Here is a 20,517-nt window from a genome sequence, read left to right on the forward strand (position 1 = left end):
CAGCAAACAAATCATCAAGAGGAGAATGCAAGTGATCCCACTATGGGGCAGCTAATTAAGGATCCCACATCATCTCCACCATGGCATCAGTTTGACCCCTGGCCCAGAGCAGCTGTGGCACAGGTCACAGCTGCAGCTTGGATTCAATCCCTGGCCCAGGAACTTTCCACATATGACTGAAAAAAAAGGAGGAGAATGCAGAAACAGCAATATGTTCACACCTTGGAAGACCACCAGCAAGAAAAAGGCATGGAGATACAAACCCTCATACACACAGTGACCAAAGCAAAAAAACAAACAAAAAGACACAGAAGAGTGTAACTACATGATTCCGCTGGTATTAAGTTCTAATCCATGGTGGGAGACATCAAGATAGAGGCTGTCAGGGGGGGAGAGGGTGATGGCTGGGAAGGGGCAGAAGGGGACGTTTCGGGGGTGATGAAAACAACTTGACAGGGCGGCTGCTAAGACAGGCGTCAAACCTCATAGAAGTGAACACTGAACATCTGTGCACTTCATTAATGGTAAATCATGCCTTGATAAAAAAGGAAAAAATATATCAGGGAAAAATTAAGTATGAAAATTATACCATAATGCATAACTAGGTCACATTAATGAGGGCTCCATAAATAACTGCTATTGTTATTAGAAGGCTCCATTATATTTTCTAAGAGTGTATTATGACCACACTCGATAACGGCTACAAACCTCTGGGACAATCTCACCACAACCCTTGGAGATAATCCGCTCTATGTTATCTATTCTAAGATGCACCTTTTTCACATTTTAATACTTCCAAAACAGGGATGTGTCTTACAATTGCTATCATCTAGGAGGTAGTCAGGATGAAGTTGTTATTATGTGATTGTGATTCTTGGTGGCCCGACTGAGCAACTGTAATCCCCCGGTGTTTCAATGTACAAACCATTTAAGGACCATTTGGGTCTTAACTGTTATCTAAAGACCTGTTCATATGAATTTGTAAGATGAGGAAAGCACCAGCATTTTTGTTTGTTTGTTTAGGGCCTGCACTGGCAGCATATGGAAGTTCCCAGGCTGCATATCAGAGCTGCAGGTGGGGCCTAGGCTACACCCACAGACACAGCAACACAGGATCCTTAACCCACTGAGTGAGGCCAGGGCTTGAACCTGCATTCTCACAGACACAAGGTCGGGTCCTTAACATGCCAAGCCACAATGGGAACTCTTGCACCAGCATTTAAGACTTGAAGGATGGTGTCAGCAGTTTGGCAGGAAATCCTACAGAAAACAGTAGTTTATTCTTGGAGGAAAAGCAAAGAGTTGCATCACCAGGAGCCTCAATCATGCAGAGAATGGTAACATGAGGGAAAACAGGAGCCTTGACTGCTTCGAGTTGAACTGTATGTCAGGACATTCCAACTGAATACACAACATTTTAGGAAAACCTTAACCAATTCATTTTCCTTACATTTTCCTTTTTAAAGCATGATATGTGATTTATCGAAAGCTTAAATACATCTAAAAGAACTATTTCAACAGGTATAAAAGAAGGAGTCTAAGCCACCAAAAGCACTGTATCATTGTTTAACTGAGAGCAATTTTTCTTTCTTGGGACTATAGAAAATAATAGCACATTTTATATTCACTAAAATATATATTATCTCTACAGCAGAGAAGACTGAAATCTAGAGAATTAAATATCTTGCTGAAGGTTACATGGCAATAAAACCCTGGGCAAGTTTCCAACTCAAGCATGACTCCAGGATCCCTCCTCTTAAGTATGAAACTGTGCTGTTTATTTCTATTATTATTATTAATTACTATTATTTAATAAGCAAATTTCAATAGGGTGTAAGCGTAGGAAGGATTGCAAAAATTTTTCCCACTTTAAGGGCATTAAGAAGACCCAGCACATATCATTTCTGTTACTGAAATCCACATTTTCCAATTCCATGATTGGATGAATATCTTTTGAGACTACTCATTGTCCATCCTTGCAGTGAAAATGTACAGAAGGGAGCAAAGCACAGGCCCTACTCTCCAGGAAGTTGCAATGAATAAAGGGGATAAGATGTATGGTTAAAAAAAAAAACAAGCAAATACTCACTCAGAGAAGAGAGATCATTGCAGAAGGGGAGACAGAGGCAGGTTCCTGAGAAAAGAATGTCGGATTTCCAAAAGAAGAAAAGGGAACCTGGTTAAGCAAAGGGCCTTGTCCCCAGTGGTCGGTGGGGACATGTGACTGAGGTGAAACACAGACCAACAAAGATTGGTGGCGGGCCCCCAAATGCCAAAATAACAGGTTTGGACGCATTTAGCAAAAGCAAAGTCCTGAGATGGAAGACAGATTGGATTTCTGCAAGCTTTGAGCTATAAATTGTAACACGGCTAAAACATCTCCAGATACATGATTTCTGACTGAACGATGACCCAGTTAGGGTCTCTGTGGGTGTAGCCCCTATGAAGAGCCATGCAGCAGCCAAGGACCAGCCGCTGGGCTGTGGAGAGCGTGCAGAAGGACCAGCCCTGGAAGTGGGACTGCCCCTGGGCAGGGCAGCCCCCAGCACATGTGCTGCCCTCAAGTTCCTTCTCTGCCCGGGCTTGGGGAGTCCCACCCTTTCTGCTGCGCTGTATTTTCAAGCAAGAGAGTTAAGAAAATGTGGGAGAGCACCAACTGTGCCCCAGAGACCACAGCAGAAGGTGCCACATGTGCAAGTTCCTCCTGAGAAAAGACCTGTGATGACAAACAGGAGGAGACTACACAGACAGAGTGAGTGTCAGTTTGAAAGGGGTCCTGGAACACACCCTCAGACCCTCCTATAACTCATCCCAAGCTCTAGGGACCAGGGTCTTTTTTTCAATCTTTTAATTAAGGTATAGTTGATTTACAATGTTGTGCCAATTTCTGCTGTACAGCAAAGTGACCCAGTCATGTGTGTATATACATATACACACATTCTCTTTCTCATGTTATCTTCCATTATGAGACCAGGGTCTTAATAAAACATGAGCGAGATCTTTAATTAGGATCCCCCTTGATCCTAAGGAGTTTGGCTTGGGGAAAATGCAGTGATAGACATGCAAGTTTTATACACACAGAACGAATGTGAATTCCCAAGACAGTTACTAGCAAAACCCAGGCCATGACTAAATGTTATACTGCCCTCAGTTCATATTGTATAAGCATTTTGGCCTCAGATCTCAGCCCACAAGGTGAATCTTGATGCAGCCCTCCCTGATTGCCGAAACTGGCCATGAGCTCTGGAACAAAAATTTAGAAAAGGAAATGCTGATTTTGGAAGGAAGCCCAGTGACTCCACTCCCACAACCTCAGTGGGCTCTTCCCTAAAGCTAAGGAGGGTCTATATAGGGATAAATATCTGCCTTTGCATCAAGCTAAGTGCATGCCCCCCACACCCCCAACCCCTGCTCTGCAACAAGGGAACCACACCCAAGTAAGTTTTTTAAAGCACCTATCAAAATATTTTGTGCTACAAACAACACAGTTAAAAACCTCTAGGTGTACGCCAAAGCTGAAACCAATTTTACCCATCCTGTTCTTTCTAACTACAGCCTCAGAGTCTCTGGGTTTAAATATTTACCCTCTTCTGCTTCACGGTAGTGTAAATGTGAAGACCCTATGGGCCTTCTCAGAATAGATCCCTACCCAAATTCTCCACCTGCCTTTTGTCTGCAGAAAAAACTTTAGCCAAAGAATAATTTAATCAGAGAAGTGAGAAAATACAGAAAGAAAGGAAAACAGTCAAGCAAGATGGAATAATAATACTGCAGCCATTCAACAAAGTCAAGGACCTTTAGTTCCTCCTCAAGGGCTGTAGATACTATTCTAAGCCATGTCCTTAGAGCTGCCAACAGGTAGAAGAAGTTAGCTGTAAGCCATTACCTGTGCCTGAAAAACTGTGCACATCTTTAGTTCACAAAATCCTACAGGCTCGGGAGCTCCCATTGTGGCTCAGCAGTAACAAACCCAACTAGTATCCATGAGGATATGGGCTCGATCCCTAGCCTCACTCAGTAGTTTAAGGATCTGGCACTGCCATGAGCTGTGATGTAGGTCACAGACATGGCTCGGATGTGGTGTTGCTGTGGCTGAGCTGTAGGCTGGCAGCTGTAGCTCCGATTTGACCCCTAGCCTAGGAACTTCATATGCGAAACACGCAGCCCTAAAAAGAAAAAAACAAAAAAACAGAAATCGCATTATCTGCAGAAGTTGCAAAATAATGACACCCTGACACCAGCCCAACCCATGGGGACAGCCCGTCGACCAAAAAGCCTCTTAGCCAGGGGCTTCCAAGTGACCAGGAAATAGGGGATCAGGAGGTGATCTCCTCTTCCAGTTCCCTCAGCTGATCCCCCATCCAATTAGGTCTCACCAGTTTCCCAGGTGATCTAAGAACCAAATGGAAAACCCAGGCCCCAGATGCAACAGACCATCTGGAGCATCTTCCCCGGCATCCTAAAGGAGATGACTGGCACTTGAGAGAGGGTTTCTCTGCTGCCTGAATGATACCTCTCCTCCCTGGGGCTTCAACAGAGACCCATCCACCTGGATTCCTGGGAAAGATCTATCGGTTAAGAATGGCAAAAACCTTAACTGGGAAACAAGAGTGTGTTCAATCTTCTTTTTTCCTCTGAGCAAATGGGGCCATAACTCCAGGTAAATGGCATGTGAAGCTGTTAAGAGTCAGGCCCCACATTCACATCTGCAGGTTCCAGGGGTTGTAAATAATACACGTGACGGCACCAGGAGCGAAACCGCTCCTTGGCCGCCAACATTAGTCGTTTAATGATCTGAAGAGCAGAAGCTGCCAATTACTGTATTCCTTCTTTACGTGCCATTTAAAACCCATACATGTAATTATTATACCTTTTTCATTCAATCTGTATGACTCTTCCGAAGCCAATGAGCTGCGGATTCATGCAACCTATAAAACGCACAGTACTTGGAGGATGTCATGGCAAACCCGGGCTAGCAACCCAGAGATCACACGTGGACTCTAGCCCCTGGTCCGCCACCACTGAGTGAACTGAGCGAGCTGAACCAAAGGACACAGCCAGGGCCTCAATCCCCCCACCCGTTCCCTGGGATCACAGTACCTCTCCCTCCTACCTAATGGATGGCTGGTGTGAGGATAAAATACAACAGCAAAGGCAGGAGTTCGCATTGTGGCTTAGTCAGTTAAGAACCCGACTAGTATCTAAGAGGAGGCAGGTTCGATCCCTGGCCCCGTTCAGTGGGTTAAGGATCCAGCATTGCCGTAAGCTGTGGTGCGGTTGCAGAAGCAGCTAGGATCCTGTGTTGCTGTGGCTGTTGGCACAAGGCAGCAGCTGTAGCTCCGATTCGACTCCTAGCCCAGGAACTTCCATGTGCCGCGGGTACAGCCCTAAAAAGCAAAAAATAAATAAATGAAATAAAACATAAAATCAAACAACAAAGGCAATGGAATATTCCAAAGTACTACTCAAATGATAGAGTAAGATACTGTTTTCAAATGATAGAGTAAGACACTGTTTTCAGAGGCTTGTATTTTCAAACTACTGATTAATGAAAAAAATATCCCTTCCTAACTACCAGATGAAGGAAGGATAATGAGCCACTGAGAATCCTCTGAAAATCAATAATCTGTGACGAGGTTGTTACACTGAGTACATCAGTCTGTCTCACGTTATCACTCTTTCCTCCTACAGGAAGGGGCTGATCACATCCAGTAATCATTGACACAGGACGCTGTAGACACATCAGCTAGAACTACACAGCATACAGAGTATATTTAGTCTCCAAACTCTTTTTTTTTTTTTCTTTTTAGAGCTGTACCTGTGGTATATGGAGGTTCCCAGGCTAGGGGTCGAACTGAAGCTATAGCCCCTGGCCTACACCACAGCCACAGCATTGCCAGATCCAAGCTGTGTCTGCGACCTACACCATAGCTCATGGCAATGCTGGATTCTTAACCCACTGAGCGAGACCAGGGATCGAACCCATGTCCTGAAGGATACCAGCTGGGTTCTTAACCCACTGAGTCACAACAGAAACACCTAGTCTCCAAACTCTTAAAGAACCAGGAATTGGAAGTCCAAAATACAGTACCTACACAAAGAACTATTTTATATGATGTCATAGGTGTTTTTAAGAGTTTATCCATCCCTTCCAAGAACACCATGCTGCCCCTCTGTTCCAGGGGTTTCAAGGAAACTCCCCAGAAAGGCTATGAGCTGCAGAGGGTGACATCAGTTACAGATAGACGGTGAGTCCAGGACGAGACACAGATGGGGTGGTTGTCATGACTCCAGCTACTTAAGTCTCCCTCTGTTTCCAGGTACCTGATACGGCAAGCATTTTGGCTTCAAGCAATGCCGGCAGATGGGTCTCAATATCCTTTACCTTCTTCCTCAGGGTGCTGCAGAGTCTTTCACTCGAACACACCTGGAGGGAGACAGCCAGGATCACCATTTAGTGAGGTGTAGACAGTGTGGACGCCTCTACCCCTGAGCTCACACCAGCAGAGCTAGGCATTCACTGTCCAAAGTGATTAATTCAGAGACACCCTCTCAAAAACTCATGGTCATCACTTATTCAGGTAAAAGTCGTGGTCATCATTTATTCAGTTAAAAGTGGAAGAGAGGAAGGAAGGAGGGGGGAGGGAGGAAGGGAGAAGAGATGGAGAGAGAGGGAGGGAGGGAGGGGGGAAGCCGGGAGGGAGACCCTTTGGGGGATCCACAAAGGATGTGGCCTAGGAGCATGTTTCTTTTCTTGCTAAAAAATCTGAGTCCATTCAAAAACTAAAATTAACCCAGTTGGGTTCACAGAGCCCAGAGAAAATATAAAATGTAATCTCCCCAGAAGCTTCCCGATCTTGCTAGATGTCATCCACTTGAAATGCTTTGCTTACCTCAGACAGATTTTTTTAGAATCAAAACAGACCCCACCCATCCTGTCTAAAATGTTACACCGTGACTCCCCCAGCCTTCAACATACTTTTTTCCATTAAGCAGCTGTAATTCCCCATATCTCCTTATAAAACTCGCTCTCTGGAGTTTGCTGGTGTCACAGGGGGTTAAGGATCCTGCATTGCACTGCATCGGCTGAGGTCACTGCTCTGGTGGGGGTTCAATCCCTGGCCTGGGAACTTCCAAATGCAATGTATGTGGCCAAAAAAACCCCTCACTCTCTGGATGAAGGCGACAGTGTGGACGCCTCTACCCGCAAGCTCATACCAGCAGAGCTGGGTATCCACTGTCCAGAGTGATTAATTTGGAGACACCCTCTCAAGGGTCCTGAGATTTGTCAGGATGTTAGGACGGGAGCTGAGGGTACTCTAAAAACACCCCCTTCCTCCCTCCATCCCTCCCTCTCTTCCTTCTTCCCTTCCTTCCCTCCCTCCCACCCCCCACTCCTAACTCTCAAATTGTCTAAGAATGCCATCAGAAGTCCTAGGACATTTTTGTCAACTCAGTAACACCAGCCATAATTGTTGCCTCTCATCCACTGTGTCTAGTATTTCTGATTTTAGCCAACAGTCTCTCTTAATCATAATTGGGTCAGTTTCACTTTTGTTGAGCAAGCTGTCACTATTAATATGACACAATCTCTAAATCTTCTTATTCAATTGCAATGTACGTTCTTTCAGGCACCGCTGGATATAATCTAATATCTACCAACCTCCGGGTACCCCAGTTATTTCCAGCTCTTTCTTCCATCTCACTTATCGCCTAGTTACCTTTGGTTCGAGCCACCCATAAGAGTTGCAAAAAAGGTAACGGGTGGAAGGCAGGTGCCATCTCTTTGAGGGAGGATTTGGAAGAATATCACGTTGTGTATCCAATGCACTGAAGAAAGAAAACTGAGCCAAGCTGTATCTTTTACCTCAAGGTCACCAGTCAATCCAGACTGGTGACCTTGAGGTCCAGAGTGGAGAGAAAGTTGTCGTGTGTGACTGGGCAGTTGGTTTTAATTCTCTGCAGATGGATATCTGGCCCCCATACACACACACATGAGTGTCTGTGCACAGGCACACACCCATCCACACACACACACAAACACACACACACATGCACGCGTGACCCAGATAATCTGCTTCTCCTTTTTATTTCCAAATAAAATTGGGCCCTGAGGAACTCATTATTAAATGGAGGCTTTTTACATTTACATTTTAAAATCTTAGGCATGAATTCCTTTATTTTAGAGAAGAGCAAGGGAATTATAAGTTTTTTATAAGTGCATTACAGAAAGTATGCCAGCAAAGCAAACCACTCTTGGCCTTTGAGGAAATAACAGTAGCTGGAGACGATCCACAAACCCCAATGTCATGTGCATCTGTGTACATGCGTGTGTGCACAATATAAAATGCCACAGAAGACACCATCTGTGTTACGGGGGACAAACACCTGTCCCCTCAACCCCCTCTGGGACACAGACTTACTCAGTAACACACACAGTATGGTCTGAAGCTCCATAAACCCCCACCCCAGAGTCCTTCCACCTTCCAGCTCTGCCCAGAAATGAGGAGACCTGGTAGATGGCATTTCCACCCACCCCCCCATCCAGGAGGTGCTGGCCTCCCCTCACCTCCCCAGTGGCTCTGCTTGCAGGTCCCAGTGGCAGAAAGGACACGAGTGCCAGTGGGCAATGTCGCTGTCACTTATAAGGCAGATATTCAAGCCTACTCTAACATCCGCTCCTGCTTCATATAACAAAACTGGTACACCAAGCCAGTCGCTCTTGACCTGTGGCTGGGCAAGGACAAGGTCTCAGCAACGCTCAGCCTGGGAGCCTGAGATAAACCCCTTCCCAGAGTTCTGCCTGTGGATCCGGGATCCCGCAGGGCTGCCCTGAGTCTCATCCTGCCTGTCTGCCATGGGGGAGCGCTCCTGGGTGGTTCTCAGTAGGCAGAACAGGCTTCAAGCATCTGGTCTCTGGCCCCAACACCATCTAATGCACGAGACTCATTTGTACCAGGAAGTTCTCTTTCCAGGCAGGACTGCCCATCCAACCGCTGCTGTGTCATGTTTGGCAAAATCACGTTGCTTTCCAAAATGAATTAGACACAAAACCTAGGGAAAGGGCCAGAGCCACTGTGCCATTTTGGCCAACAACACGTTCCCCATCTCGGCTCGGCTGTGGTGGTCTGCAGATCCCCGCAGGTCTTCCTGGCCTCTTCTCTGGGCACTAAGAACAAGAAAAGATTCCTTCCAGGCCAGCGGACTCTTGTCTGCTTTGCTCTCTGCTCAGAAACCTGTTTCGTTCACATTTCAACTACCTTATAACCACCCTGGCTCCCAGACCTAACACAAATCACTAAGGATTCATACCTAGTCCTCAGCCTCCCATGGACTAATAATTCACAGGGTAACTGACCCTACTTCACAGTTTGTCTACAACTCAGTGAGGTATAACCATCTCTGCGGGGAAGGGTTTTGTTCTGTAAATTTGGCTATCCCCACTAGCCACGACACTGATTTCTAAAGGGAACTGACTATGTGCTCCCAGAAAATGATGTCACAGAGCTCCATCTCTATGGAAACTGAGGTCCTGATGTGACGTCTAAATGGCAGATAAAATAGGCAAAATGATTTCGAAGTCAACTTCACTTTACAAAAAGAAAAAAACAATCACCTACTATACCATTTCCATTCGTCTGTGGAAAACCTGAACCTAGCCCATCTGGAAGGAAATATAGTTAACTTCTCAGACTACCCCTAGCCTAGAAGACCCTTTTTTTTTTTTTTGGCCATACCCACAGTATGTGAAAGTTCCCAGGTCAGGGATCAAACCCGCTCCACAGCAGTGACAATACCAGATCCTTAACCCACTGAGCCACCAGGGAACTCCCTGAGAGGCTTTCAAAGCAAAGGCATTTGACTCTGCACAGCAGCCATCATTTCCATTCTCCAATACTGCAGCTCCTTCTGAACTGAAGGCCAAACCAGTCAACCCCTGGGAACCACAGTCAGGACCCTGCCACCATCAAGCAGCCTTCGGCCGCTGGCTCATGCTTGGTCTGTAGAATGGCTTTGCCAAGTCTGTACTTCAGGCAGAGCCCAGGTTCTCTGTGAGCTAGACTGGAAATCAAGTCAAAAGAAAACTTCAAAGACCTCTTTAGAACATGGGCATATAAAGGTACTTACCTTAGCAGTGATTTCTTTAAGCAACAAGTTGAGGGATTTTATCCTTTCTTGGAGGCTGGAAGAAGTAGAAAGAGAACATTGGTCTTCTAGGTAACAGTTCAATACGGTCGTAAGTAGGAATACAGTCAAACCTTCATCAGCCCACTGGCTGAAGAAGAACAGTAGGAAGGATGGTGTCAGATTGGTTCCATTTGACTGGAATGAATACGTTACTAGGAAGCAGACGTTTCCCTCCCTAATTATGCCCTTCTTAGGCTGGCATTAAAATCCGTTATCATTTCCACAGTGCACGTCTTCTAACAGAGTGAAGGAACAACCCAGATGTCCTCCTGGCAGCAAAGGATTAAAATCACACTCCCAGGAGGTCTTGCTGTGGTACAATAAGATTGGTGGCATCTATCCAGAGCCAGGATACAGGTCCGATCCACAGGCCAGCACAGTGGGTTAAAGGATCCAGTGTTGCCGCAGCTGTGGTGTAAGTCACAACTGCGGCTCAGGTCTGATGCCGGGCCCAGGAATCCCATATGCCACGGGCAGCCAAAAAAATAAAATAAAATGTTTGATTTCTTTAAAAAAAGTATATCCCTACCTTCTAAGAAGATAGGAAGAACTACCTTCCAAGAAGGATGGACTACACAGTGTCGTGTTCACAGACAGGTAATCCAATATTCTCTATTTGGGATTACTGTATGATTCCACCAATATGCACCAAGCCCCTTCTGTATTTAGCAGTGAGATGCATCAGAGAGGAGATTTGTATGTTTAAAGTTCACCTAAAAGAGAATTCCATTCCTTGCAAGACTTTTCCCACTTCTTTTTTCTCCTTAGGACTATGCATCTTGACATATTTATTTACTCATGGAATTTCTCTCTCCTCCACTTTGGGATAAAAGCCACATGATCGCAGCAACTGCCTGCATCGTCTTGTGCTCACATCTGTAGCCTCAGTGCTTACAACAATTCCTGGAGCTTGTCAGTGGGCACTCAGTCAATATCGGCAGGATGAACGAGTAAATGGATAAATGAAACCAATATTCATAGCTTATTCTCAACATTTTTATCTGCAGGAGAAGTATATGCAATCAACTATAATATAAAGCAAGATGAAAAAATTACGATAAGGGGAATAGAAACCCAATGCTAGGATCAAACGGCTGCCTTAAAACTCTCACAGGTGGAATATTGTCCCCAAGTGGGCAAAAGGACAATAACTTGAGCAGCAATTTAGAAACTAGAGGACTGATGGGAAAGCTCACTGGAAGGGGTGGAAAACGAACTGGACCTCAAAGAAAAAGGAGGAAGGACAAAATTTCAGGGAGGTGAATTCAACTGGCCAAATGGTTCACACAGGTGAACTGTGAGAGATCAAGGTAAAAGGGTGAATATGATTATTACTAAAAAAAAAAAAAAAAGACAGAAGGGAGGACAGACCAGGAGGTCTACCTGTATCTGTGATGTTTGTTTATTTATTTATTTAGGAAAATAAATGGGAAATGCCAGTATTCATTTCATCTCCATGGCAGGTAAATGAGTACCATATTTTTCAATGTGTTCAGGATATTTGCAATTAAAATAATTTTTAAAGGAATATTAAGGACAAGCCATAGTCAGTATTATGACTCTCTGAGCTTCATCCCACAGGCAATGGGAACTTACTCCACTTTGAACAAGACAGCAATAGGCAAGAAATGGGGTGCTATTCCGGAAAATTTCCTGGGCAGCACGAGGAGAGGTGATTTGAAGGAGGAAACACTGAATGTGACAAACCAGGCAGGCATTTTGGGCAAAAACTGTGAGGTTTAAGGGCCTGTGCAGTAGAGTGGCAGAAGTCGGCAAGGAAAGGAAGGAGGGATCCTTTGATGAAGCTGATTCAGAAACGCAGTGAGAGCCACTGATCTACAGCTTGCCTTCATTCACGCGTGCATTCATTCCCACTCAGTAACCCTTCCCTTACCTCCTGGGAATCTTGTAAGTTAGGAAATTGGAGCATGAAGGCAAGGTTCTTCCCTGAAACAGTTCAACACTGCTAAACAGGAGCCCCCCAAACCACCCCCCCAAGAAAGTTATAAGTACCAGAAGAGAGTGGTCACTTAGTAAACCTGTGAGCTGCAAAAGGGGAAGGTCAGGTTTTCTCGGGTCTGGGAGCGGGTGGGGAGGAGGTCAGGAAAGGCTCCTATGCAGGGGTTGCAAAGGATCGGAGCGAGGTTGCTCACTTGCTGATTGCTGTCCATTCTTCAACTCTAAGAACTGGTTTTGAATGTCATCACCTCTACCCCTCTGTGATTTCTGAGCACAAGCACGCTCATGTCGATTCCAAATGCCCTGAAACTGACACTGGTGTGACTTTGTTTAGAATATACAAAGTCCTTCCTACATCAGACCCACATTCATCCAGCAAAGACGTCCCAGGGGACTTGAGGTCAACCAGATGGAAGAGATCAGATTGACCAACAGTAGGACATATGGCCGCAGGTTTCTGAGTTCAGGACTCGCAATATGATAAAACTCAGTGCGATGGGGAACAGTGGGAAACAGCCCATGGAATCCCACGGACGGACAGTGACGGCGTCTTCTGCAGCTAGAGCTGCTGGGAGAGAAGGGCAAAGGGTGCCAGGGATGGGGCCGTATTGATTCTAGTAGCAGCACCACTTCTGTGCTGCTGCTGTCTGCTCTCCAAACTTAGAACCCTCCTTGGGCAGAAATGCACTTCCTTTGCCAGGCTCATGTGAGCCCATTCAACTAACAACTTTTCGACAAATGGTTCACCACAAAATTGATCCTACACGAGCATTTAATAGTCTCTTATAAATAGGCTTTCCTGGCCACACACAAAAGCTAGTTCATGCATTGACAATTAAGATTGAATTTAGCGGACCAAAATGGCAGTGCTTTTAGCTTTTAGCCAACAGGTCAAGCACCATCCTTCCTGGGGTTGACACAATTCTCTGGTCTTGGCTCAGCTCTGGCCCTACCCCAGAAAGAAAATCAGACTCTTCTCAAATACCCATGTTAGAGCAGGGAGGCAGTGATGCAGGTAATTGAATGCATTGTTTTCTATTTGATTTGATTTATATTTAATTTATTTAATTTATGCTATATTACTTTTGCAATAGATTTACCCTCCTAATTATGTTTCGCTCAGGCTAATATTAGCATTAGTCGCATTCCTGGGGTATACACAGAAAGGAAGCCATGGGGGGCAGAGGAATATGAATAATCTATATACCATGCTGGTGGGTTTGGAGCTATTTTTAGTCGCAGAGCACTTTCAAATGAAATTTTACACAGAACAGTAAGATGTAAAATAGGTGACAGGGGATCTGTTCTGATTGAGTGGGGTGTCTGGCCTGGGGTACAGAAGATGTCACACTCACCCCACACACCTGATACCACCACCACCCAGGGCTCCCTGAACAGTGATTTCAGGAGTTGGAATGCAAATTGACAAACACCCAGTTTAGGGGAGTGAAATGGTTATAAACAAGAGTTACATGTACTTCAATGATTAAAGATGCATCTCCATGTTTCTCTTAAGCCTGCATATTGTTAATGACAAAACACGCTGCCCTCTCCATCAAATAATTCTGTACCCTGGAAACACACGTCCTCTCCACAAATTAGCAGATAATGCTTTAATAAACACACCAGACCTAATTTACTCAAATGAGGATCTTCCTTCAAAGCAGCCACCCTAGGAGTAATAGTATCAAACATTTATTAAGCACTTACTGTGTACCAGGCATTCTTCCTTGGGTCCCTTACTTAGATGAGCGTCTGAAATCCTCCAACTCTATGAAGTAGGTTCTATAATATCGGCATTTTCAGATAAGAAAACTCAAGGAGAGATTTAAATAACTTCCCCAGGGTTAGCCAGCTGGTAAATGGTTAACTGATAACCCAGGCAGTCTAGCTGTCTTTTCTGCTAACCACTAAACTATACTACCTCTCCCAGAAGATGTGTTTTTATTTGAAATATGCGCTCATTGTCCAGGCTCATTTTTAGAATTCTCTTTCAGAACTGTGTTAAATTAAATTTATAATACAATCAATGTGATTCTTTGTGAAGGGACATTATTCTTTACTCACAAACTGGTGCTTAAGTCATGTGACCAAAATTCAAGCCTTAGAAAAGTTGAGACTCAGGGTTCTCTGGTGGCTCAGCAGGTGAAGGATCCAGCATTGTCACTGCTGTGGCAGGGGTTCAACCCCTGGCCCAGGGAACTTCCACACGCTGTGAGCACAGCCAAGAGAAAAAGAAAAAGATAAAAGAAAAATGGAGACAGTGAACAAGAATATGCTGTAGAGAAAGCACATCAGGGACAAGGGGGCTTGGGGTTGCCAGTGGTGAAAGGAAACTGCATGCAGAGGGGTCTATCATGGGTGAATGTGCCCCCCCATCCCCAATTCATTATGTTGGTGTCCTCAGAATGGGACCTTTTTCAGAGATGATGTCTTTACAGAGGCGGTTCAGTTAAAGTGCACTCATTAGGATGGACCCTAACCCAATAGGAATGGTGTCCTTATAAGAAAAGGAACTTAGGACTCAGCCACACTCAGAGGGAAGACTATGCAAAGACACAGAGAGAAGACGGCCGTCTACAAGCCAAGAAGGCCTTGGAAGGGACCAGCTCTACCCACACCTTGATCGTGGACTTCCAGCCTCCAGAACCACGAGACAATAGATTCCTGTTGTTGGAGCTGTCCCCGGCTGTGGTACTTTGTCATGGCAGCCCTAATAAACCAATACAGGTGGGATTTTCCATCTTCAATAGTACGATGAATCGTGTGTGTTATTAAGATCCTGGATCCCACTGTTTCTCAGTGGGTGAAAAACCCTACTAGTACCCACGAGGATGTGGGTTCAATCCCTGGCCTTGCTCAGTGAGTTAAGGATTTGGTGTTGCTATGGCTGTGGTGTAGGCCAGCAACTGCAGCTCTGATTCAACCTCTAGTCTGGGAATTTCCATATGCCGCAGGTGAGGCCCTAAAAAGAAGAAAAAAAAAAAAAAAAAAAAAGATCCTACATACTGGTGCTCCTGGGTCCTAGAAAAAAAGGTCCCTATTCTGTGTGGCAGCAGCTGGACAAGAGGAGATGCAACAGCTCTTCTGTTTGCTTCAGTGGAAGAGAGGGTTTCATTTTCAACCTACCCAAGTGGGAGACTGAGCACCCCTCCCACAATACATTGTAAATATTCTCATCTTGCAATGCAGGTGCTAAGCACCATGCAGATGACTGTTAAAAAATCATATGTGAAAATGTCTTTGAGTTTAAAAAAAGAAAAAAATGATTGTGGGGCCACTGGGTTAATACAGAAGCTCACAAGCTCCTTCGCTTCAGGTTAGGGGTGAAAATCGCTTAAATCCTGCGATATCACAGGGAAAATGCTCCCATGGATGCCAAAAATATCAATAATAAAAGATTCAATTTGGGGAGGGACAGATTGCTTTCCAGCCATAATTAGAAGGAAAAATGGAATTGAAGTCAAAAAGGAATTAATCTAAACAGAATACACCAAGAATTGGTCAGGGGCCAGAACCAGACGTTTATAGGGAAGAATATCGGCCAGGCAGTTTAGGTTCAATGACTAAGGGGTGAGAAACAGTTCTAAGGAACAGCATCCAACCAGAGGACCACCTCTGCTGCTACCAAGCCAGGTCCCCACCTCTGCATTGCTGCAGTGGCCTCTGAACTAGTCTCCCGCTTTTGCCCTTACCCCTCTACAGTCTATTCTGAAGACTGTAGCCAGAGTGAGCCTTCCCAAGCACAGCAGCGGGATCTCTAATGCACCAGATAAAGCCACATCCATGAGGACTGACACAGCCTATCCCCTGTCACCTCTCTGACCTCCTCTCCTGTAACCTCCTGGACTCCCTCTGCCTGGCCACAGAGGCCTCCCAGCACTCCTCGAATCTTCCTTGGCTGGTGCAGGCCCTCTGCCTGCATGCTCTTCTCACGAAGCACACACAGGGCCAGCTCCCTCCTTCCCCAAGTCCTGACTCTCCTCTGATCCTCTCCGTGAGCCCAGCCTGACCACTATACTTGAAACGACACAACCTCTCCTGTGTCTTCCCCTATAGCACTTACCACCTACTAACCTACTATGCAGTGTATTTATTTATTATTTTGTGTGTGTGTGTGTGTGTGTCTTGTCTTTTTAGGGCCGCACCTGAGGCATAGGGAGCTTCCTAGGCTAGGGGTGGAATCGGAGCTGTAGCCACCAGTCTACACCACAGCCACAGCCACGCAGGATCCAAGCCATGTCTGTGACCTACACCACAGCTCACAGCAATGCCGGATCCTTAACCCACTGAGCGAGGCCAGAGATCAAACCTGAGTCCTCATGGATACTAGTCGGGTTCATTAACCACTGAGCCATGACAGGAACTCTCTATTATGGTTATTACTGATTTCTGTTTACTGTTTATACCCCTGTTTGTTGTTTCTTCTCCCACTAGGAGGAAAGCCCCATGGGCCAGGTTCTTCCACTGAGAATCCCTTGGCACATAGTGGAGGCTTGAGGAATGGTGAGCATCTTCTTTCAAAGGATCAGGTGCAGCATGATGGGAATATCCCCACCTCTATTAGATGCGCCTTCAATCCACAGGATGGTGAGAGGCTCCCTCTGAGTCCCACCCCCTCTGCCCCAGCGAGAGTAGGGTTAAAGGCCCTGTCTGCTCCTCGCCACACTGCTGTAGGTGGCGCTGTGTGACAGTGAGAGGAAGAGATTAAAGACAGGGGGGTCGTGGCGTCCACTCAGGAACACCACCTCTCCTCTTTCTAAATCCAACCTCCTAGAAGTCCTGCTCTCTTTGAATTCTCTCTTTTGTTTTTTGGGGGGTTTTTTGGCTGCACTCACAGCACAGAGAAGTTCCCAGGCCAGGAATCAAACACTTGCCACAGCAGGGACCTGAGCCGCTGCAGTGACAAGGCTGGGTCCTTAACCTGCTGAGCCACCAGGGAACTTCAGACTTCTTTCTTTGGGATAGTTTCTTTCCCTGGACTTTGTGTGAGTCGAATTGTCCACCTAAAATTCATGTTTATATCCTGAAGTTCTCGTGGCGCAGCAGAAATGAATCCGACTAGGAACCATGAGGTCGCGGGTTCCATCCCTGGCCTCGCTCAGTGGGTTAAGGATCCGGCATTGCCAGGAGCTGTGGTGTAGGTTGCAGACGCGGCTTGGATCTGGCATTGCTGTGGCTGTGGTGTAGGCCAGCAGCTATAGCTCTGATTGGATCCCTATCCTGGGAACCTCCATGTGCTGCAGGTGTGTTCCTAAAAAGCAAAAAAAATAAAATAAAATAAAACCCTAAGCCCCCATATCTCAGAACTTGGAAATAGGGTCCCTGAAAATGTAATTAGTTAAGATGAGGCTGAGAGGGTGGGCCCTGCTCCAGTAAAACTGGAGGAGAAATTTGGGCCCAGAAACGCACGCAGAAAGAAGACAGTGTGAAAAGACAGGGAGAAGACGGTCTACAAACCAAGGGGACACTTGGAGCAGATCCTTCCACCCACCCCTCCCCCACCATCACCTTGATCTTGGACATCTAACTGGAATCAATGTAAGCCACCCATCAGCAGTACTTTGTTATGGCAGCCGTAACAAATTAATACAAACTGGCACGAGGAGGGAAGCATGTAGGGAGTTAGAAGGCTGAAAGCGAGGCTACCCAGAGGTCCCAGCCTGGAGCCTGCTTCCAGACAAAGCCCCATGAGTCCTCGCTGCTAATAAACGCCAAGGCCAGAGGGTCACCCTGCAAAACTCAGGGTGATTGTGCTTATGGCCTCTTGCTAATCTTCCTCAAAAACCTAGAGCTGCATCAGGTTTCTATTTTGTTCAAGAATTCCATGTCAGAGTCCGCACTGCAGAGCAGCAGGTTAAGAACCTGACTAGTATCCAGGAGGATGCGGGTTCAATCCTTGGCCTCAGGCAGTAGGTTAAGGATCCAGCACTGCTATGAGCTGTGGTGTAGGTGGCAGACACGGCTCGGATCTGGCGTTGCTGTGGCTGTGACGTAGGCCGGCAACTGCAGCTCTGATTCGACCCCTAGCCCGGGAACTTCCATATGCTGCAGGTGCAGCCCTAAAAAGACAAAAAAAAAGAAAAAGAATCCCATGTTCATGTTCCCATGTCTTCTTTTAATAGCAACTAGCCACTCTTTACGCTTTCTCCAGATGCTGTCACTTAGGCGTAACTCAAAAGCCTTATAAGAAACTTGAGCCCATACCTTCCCACGCTAATACTTCCCCACACATCTCAGAGACCCGAGCAGGAGAGGGCTCTGGCCTGATCCTCCTTACTCTTGAAGTGAAACATCTATGGGGGCAAATACAAGCCCACCCAGAGCCAGTCCAGGCAGCCAAGAGCAGAGATGCCTTCCTCAAGAGCCAGGAGCCTGCTTCCTGCCCCGGCCTCTTCTCATGGCCTTCCTCCCAAGGGTGGGCAGCGTGCAGTGGTTAAGCAGCGCTACTTAGAGAGTTCTTGGCCATGCAGGGAAGTGTCCTATCACAGTGCAGGACAGACACCAGGATGGGAAGCCAGGTCAGGAGATCCACAGGTCCCCTCCCCTGGCCCCACAATGTCAGAGGCCTGGAGGACTCTGTCTTCACATCCTAGAGAAGCCACCTCCCGCCCACACGCTCTTCCTCTGTTTGGGCTACTTCCTTCTACGACCAAGGCCCTCGCTCGCCATGACACCCCCTCAGCACTAGCCTTGTCCATCAGCACCAGCCTGACTCACGTCCAGGAGGCTAGGCACGCACCTGCCCCAAGGACGAGCCTTCGAAGGACAAACTCTCTCGCGTCACTTGTCTGTCCTCGGAGGCACAGGCTTATCAATGGCACACACAGAATGCCACCACCACCCCGCTAACTTTGCAGAGCCCTGAATAAGGCACTTTCTCCTGGGGCTCCATTTCCTCACTTGCAAAACAAGGGAGCGAGTGGTGATTTCTTACAATGTCCCAGACCCGCCTCCCAAGAGTCTTTTCCTATTTTTACCACTCAGGTTTCTTTGGTGAATATTCTTTTATCCATAGAGAGCTGCAGAATCTTAAAAAAATGCATAGGTTATATAAAGTGCCGGCTAACACAAGCGACAGAGGCAGAAATGTGGGCCATTTTTCCTAAGCAAGAGACAAGTGTTTTCCCCCTTAGAATGAAGTTGCTGCACAAAGTGGATTGTCTGCTGGCAACTGCCGGTCCACCTTCCTGCCCGTGTATACGTGGCCTTGTACTGAAGTCCCATTTTAGGGGAAAGCTACAGGAGAAGGAATGTCCCTTTGGTCTTCAGGCGTCTCCCCTGTCCCCCATCTCTGTCCCCAACCCCAGTTCCATCCCCTGTGTCTCGTTTAAGAAAAAACAAGTTTGAGAATGAGAGATGGTTAATGGAAGCAAACTAGACATTGACATGAAGAGCCAAATGACAGGTGCCCTGGCATAGAAGCTGCTTGGTCTTGAATTAATCTATACACAGAAATCCTTGACGTTAACAACCTTGCCAATTACTGCTCAGGCCTCTAACCTTCTGTCAGGGGCAAGTGGTTAAGAAAGTGACAGCAAACACAGCTTTAGGAAATGCAGGATTTTATCTACGTGGCCTTTTTCCTCCCTCCAACCCTTCTCTCCTCACAGCTGATAATGTCACGTCACCAGTGGGACAAACATGGGCCATAGACAACAAAAATGCCAAGAACTCCCTGGGGCTTCAGATGATCTAGTAAAGGCACAACTGGACACATATATTCATCAGAGGCAAGCCTTTTTCTGTGGCTGTAAAAGCTCTCCAGCTGGCCATTAGGAACATTTACTCTTGGGAAAGGCTGCACACAGTGGAGAGAGATTCAAACCAAGCCCTGGCATCCTGCAGGCCATGCTCATCACCTTGGGCACAGCAAGTAACCTCCATCAGGTTCAGTGGGGGTTCAGAAGCACAGAAACCACACATGCGACAGACCCACTCATGCTGGTCCAACAGCTAATTCATATTTAGGGGACTGTGGGCAGATGAAGTTTAGAAAGTTTTTTGTTTGTTTGTTTTTGTTTTTGCTTTTTAGGGCCACACCTGCAGCATATGGAAGTTCCCAGGCTAGGGGTCGAATCAGAGCTGCAGCTCCCAGCCTACGCCACAGCCACAGCAACACGGGATCCGAGCCACATCTGCGTGCTACACCACAGCTCACAGCAACACTGGATCCTTAACCCACTGAGTGAGGCTAGGGCTCGAACCCATATCCTCGCAGAGACAATAATCAGGTCCTTAACCTGCTCAGCCATAACAGGAACACCAGAAATAAATCATTCCCACAACCAGCCATACCTAAATTAGATTAAGAAATATTTTCGAGTAATCTGACAAAAATTGAGGACATGAATTTTTAACCAGGGTGAA

The 20,517-nt window shown here is 46.4% G+C and overlaps 1 protein-coding gene across 4 annotated transcripts in view; it reads right to left on the reverse strand.

The window, feature by feature from the left end:
* DISC1 (disrupted in schizophrenia 1) overlaps positions 1 to 20,517 on the reverse strand; it is a 357,514-nt gene that overhangs the window by 196,655 nt on the left and 140,342 nt on the right. For all 4 annotated transcript variants that reach the window (XR_002338808.1, XM_021073577.1, XM_021073579.1 and 1 more), the window contains 2 exons: positions 10,129 to 10,183; positions 6,325 to 6,427 (listed from right to left, as the gene is read on the reverse strand). Coding sequence is in view for 3 of the 4 variants with exons in the window: in XM_021073577.1 (XP_020929236.1) it covers positions 6,325 to 6,427; positions 10,129 to 10,183 (158 nt within the window). In the remaining variant the exon portion in view is untranslated. The remainder of the gene's footprint in view (positions 1 to 6,324; positions 6,428 to 10,128; positions 10,184 to 20,517) is intronic.

Source organism: Sus scrofa, chromosome 14, assembly GCF_000003025.6.
Source record: "Sus scrofa isolate TJ Tabasco breed Duroc chromosome 14, Sscrofa11.1, whole genome shotgun sequence".
Classification (NCBI taxonomy): Eukaryota; Metazoa; Chordata; class Mammalia; order Artiodactyla; family Suidae; genus Sus; species Sus scrofa.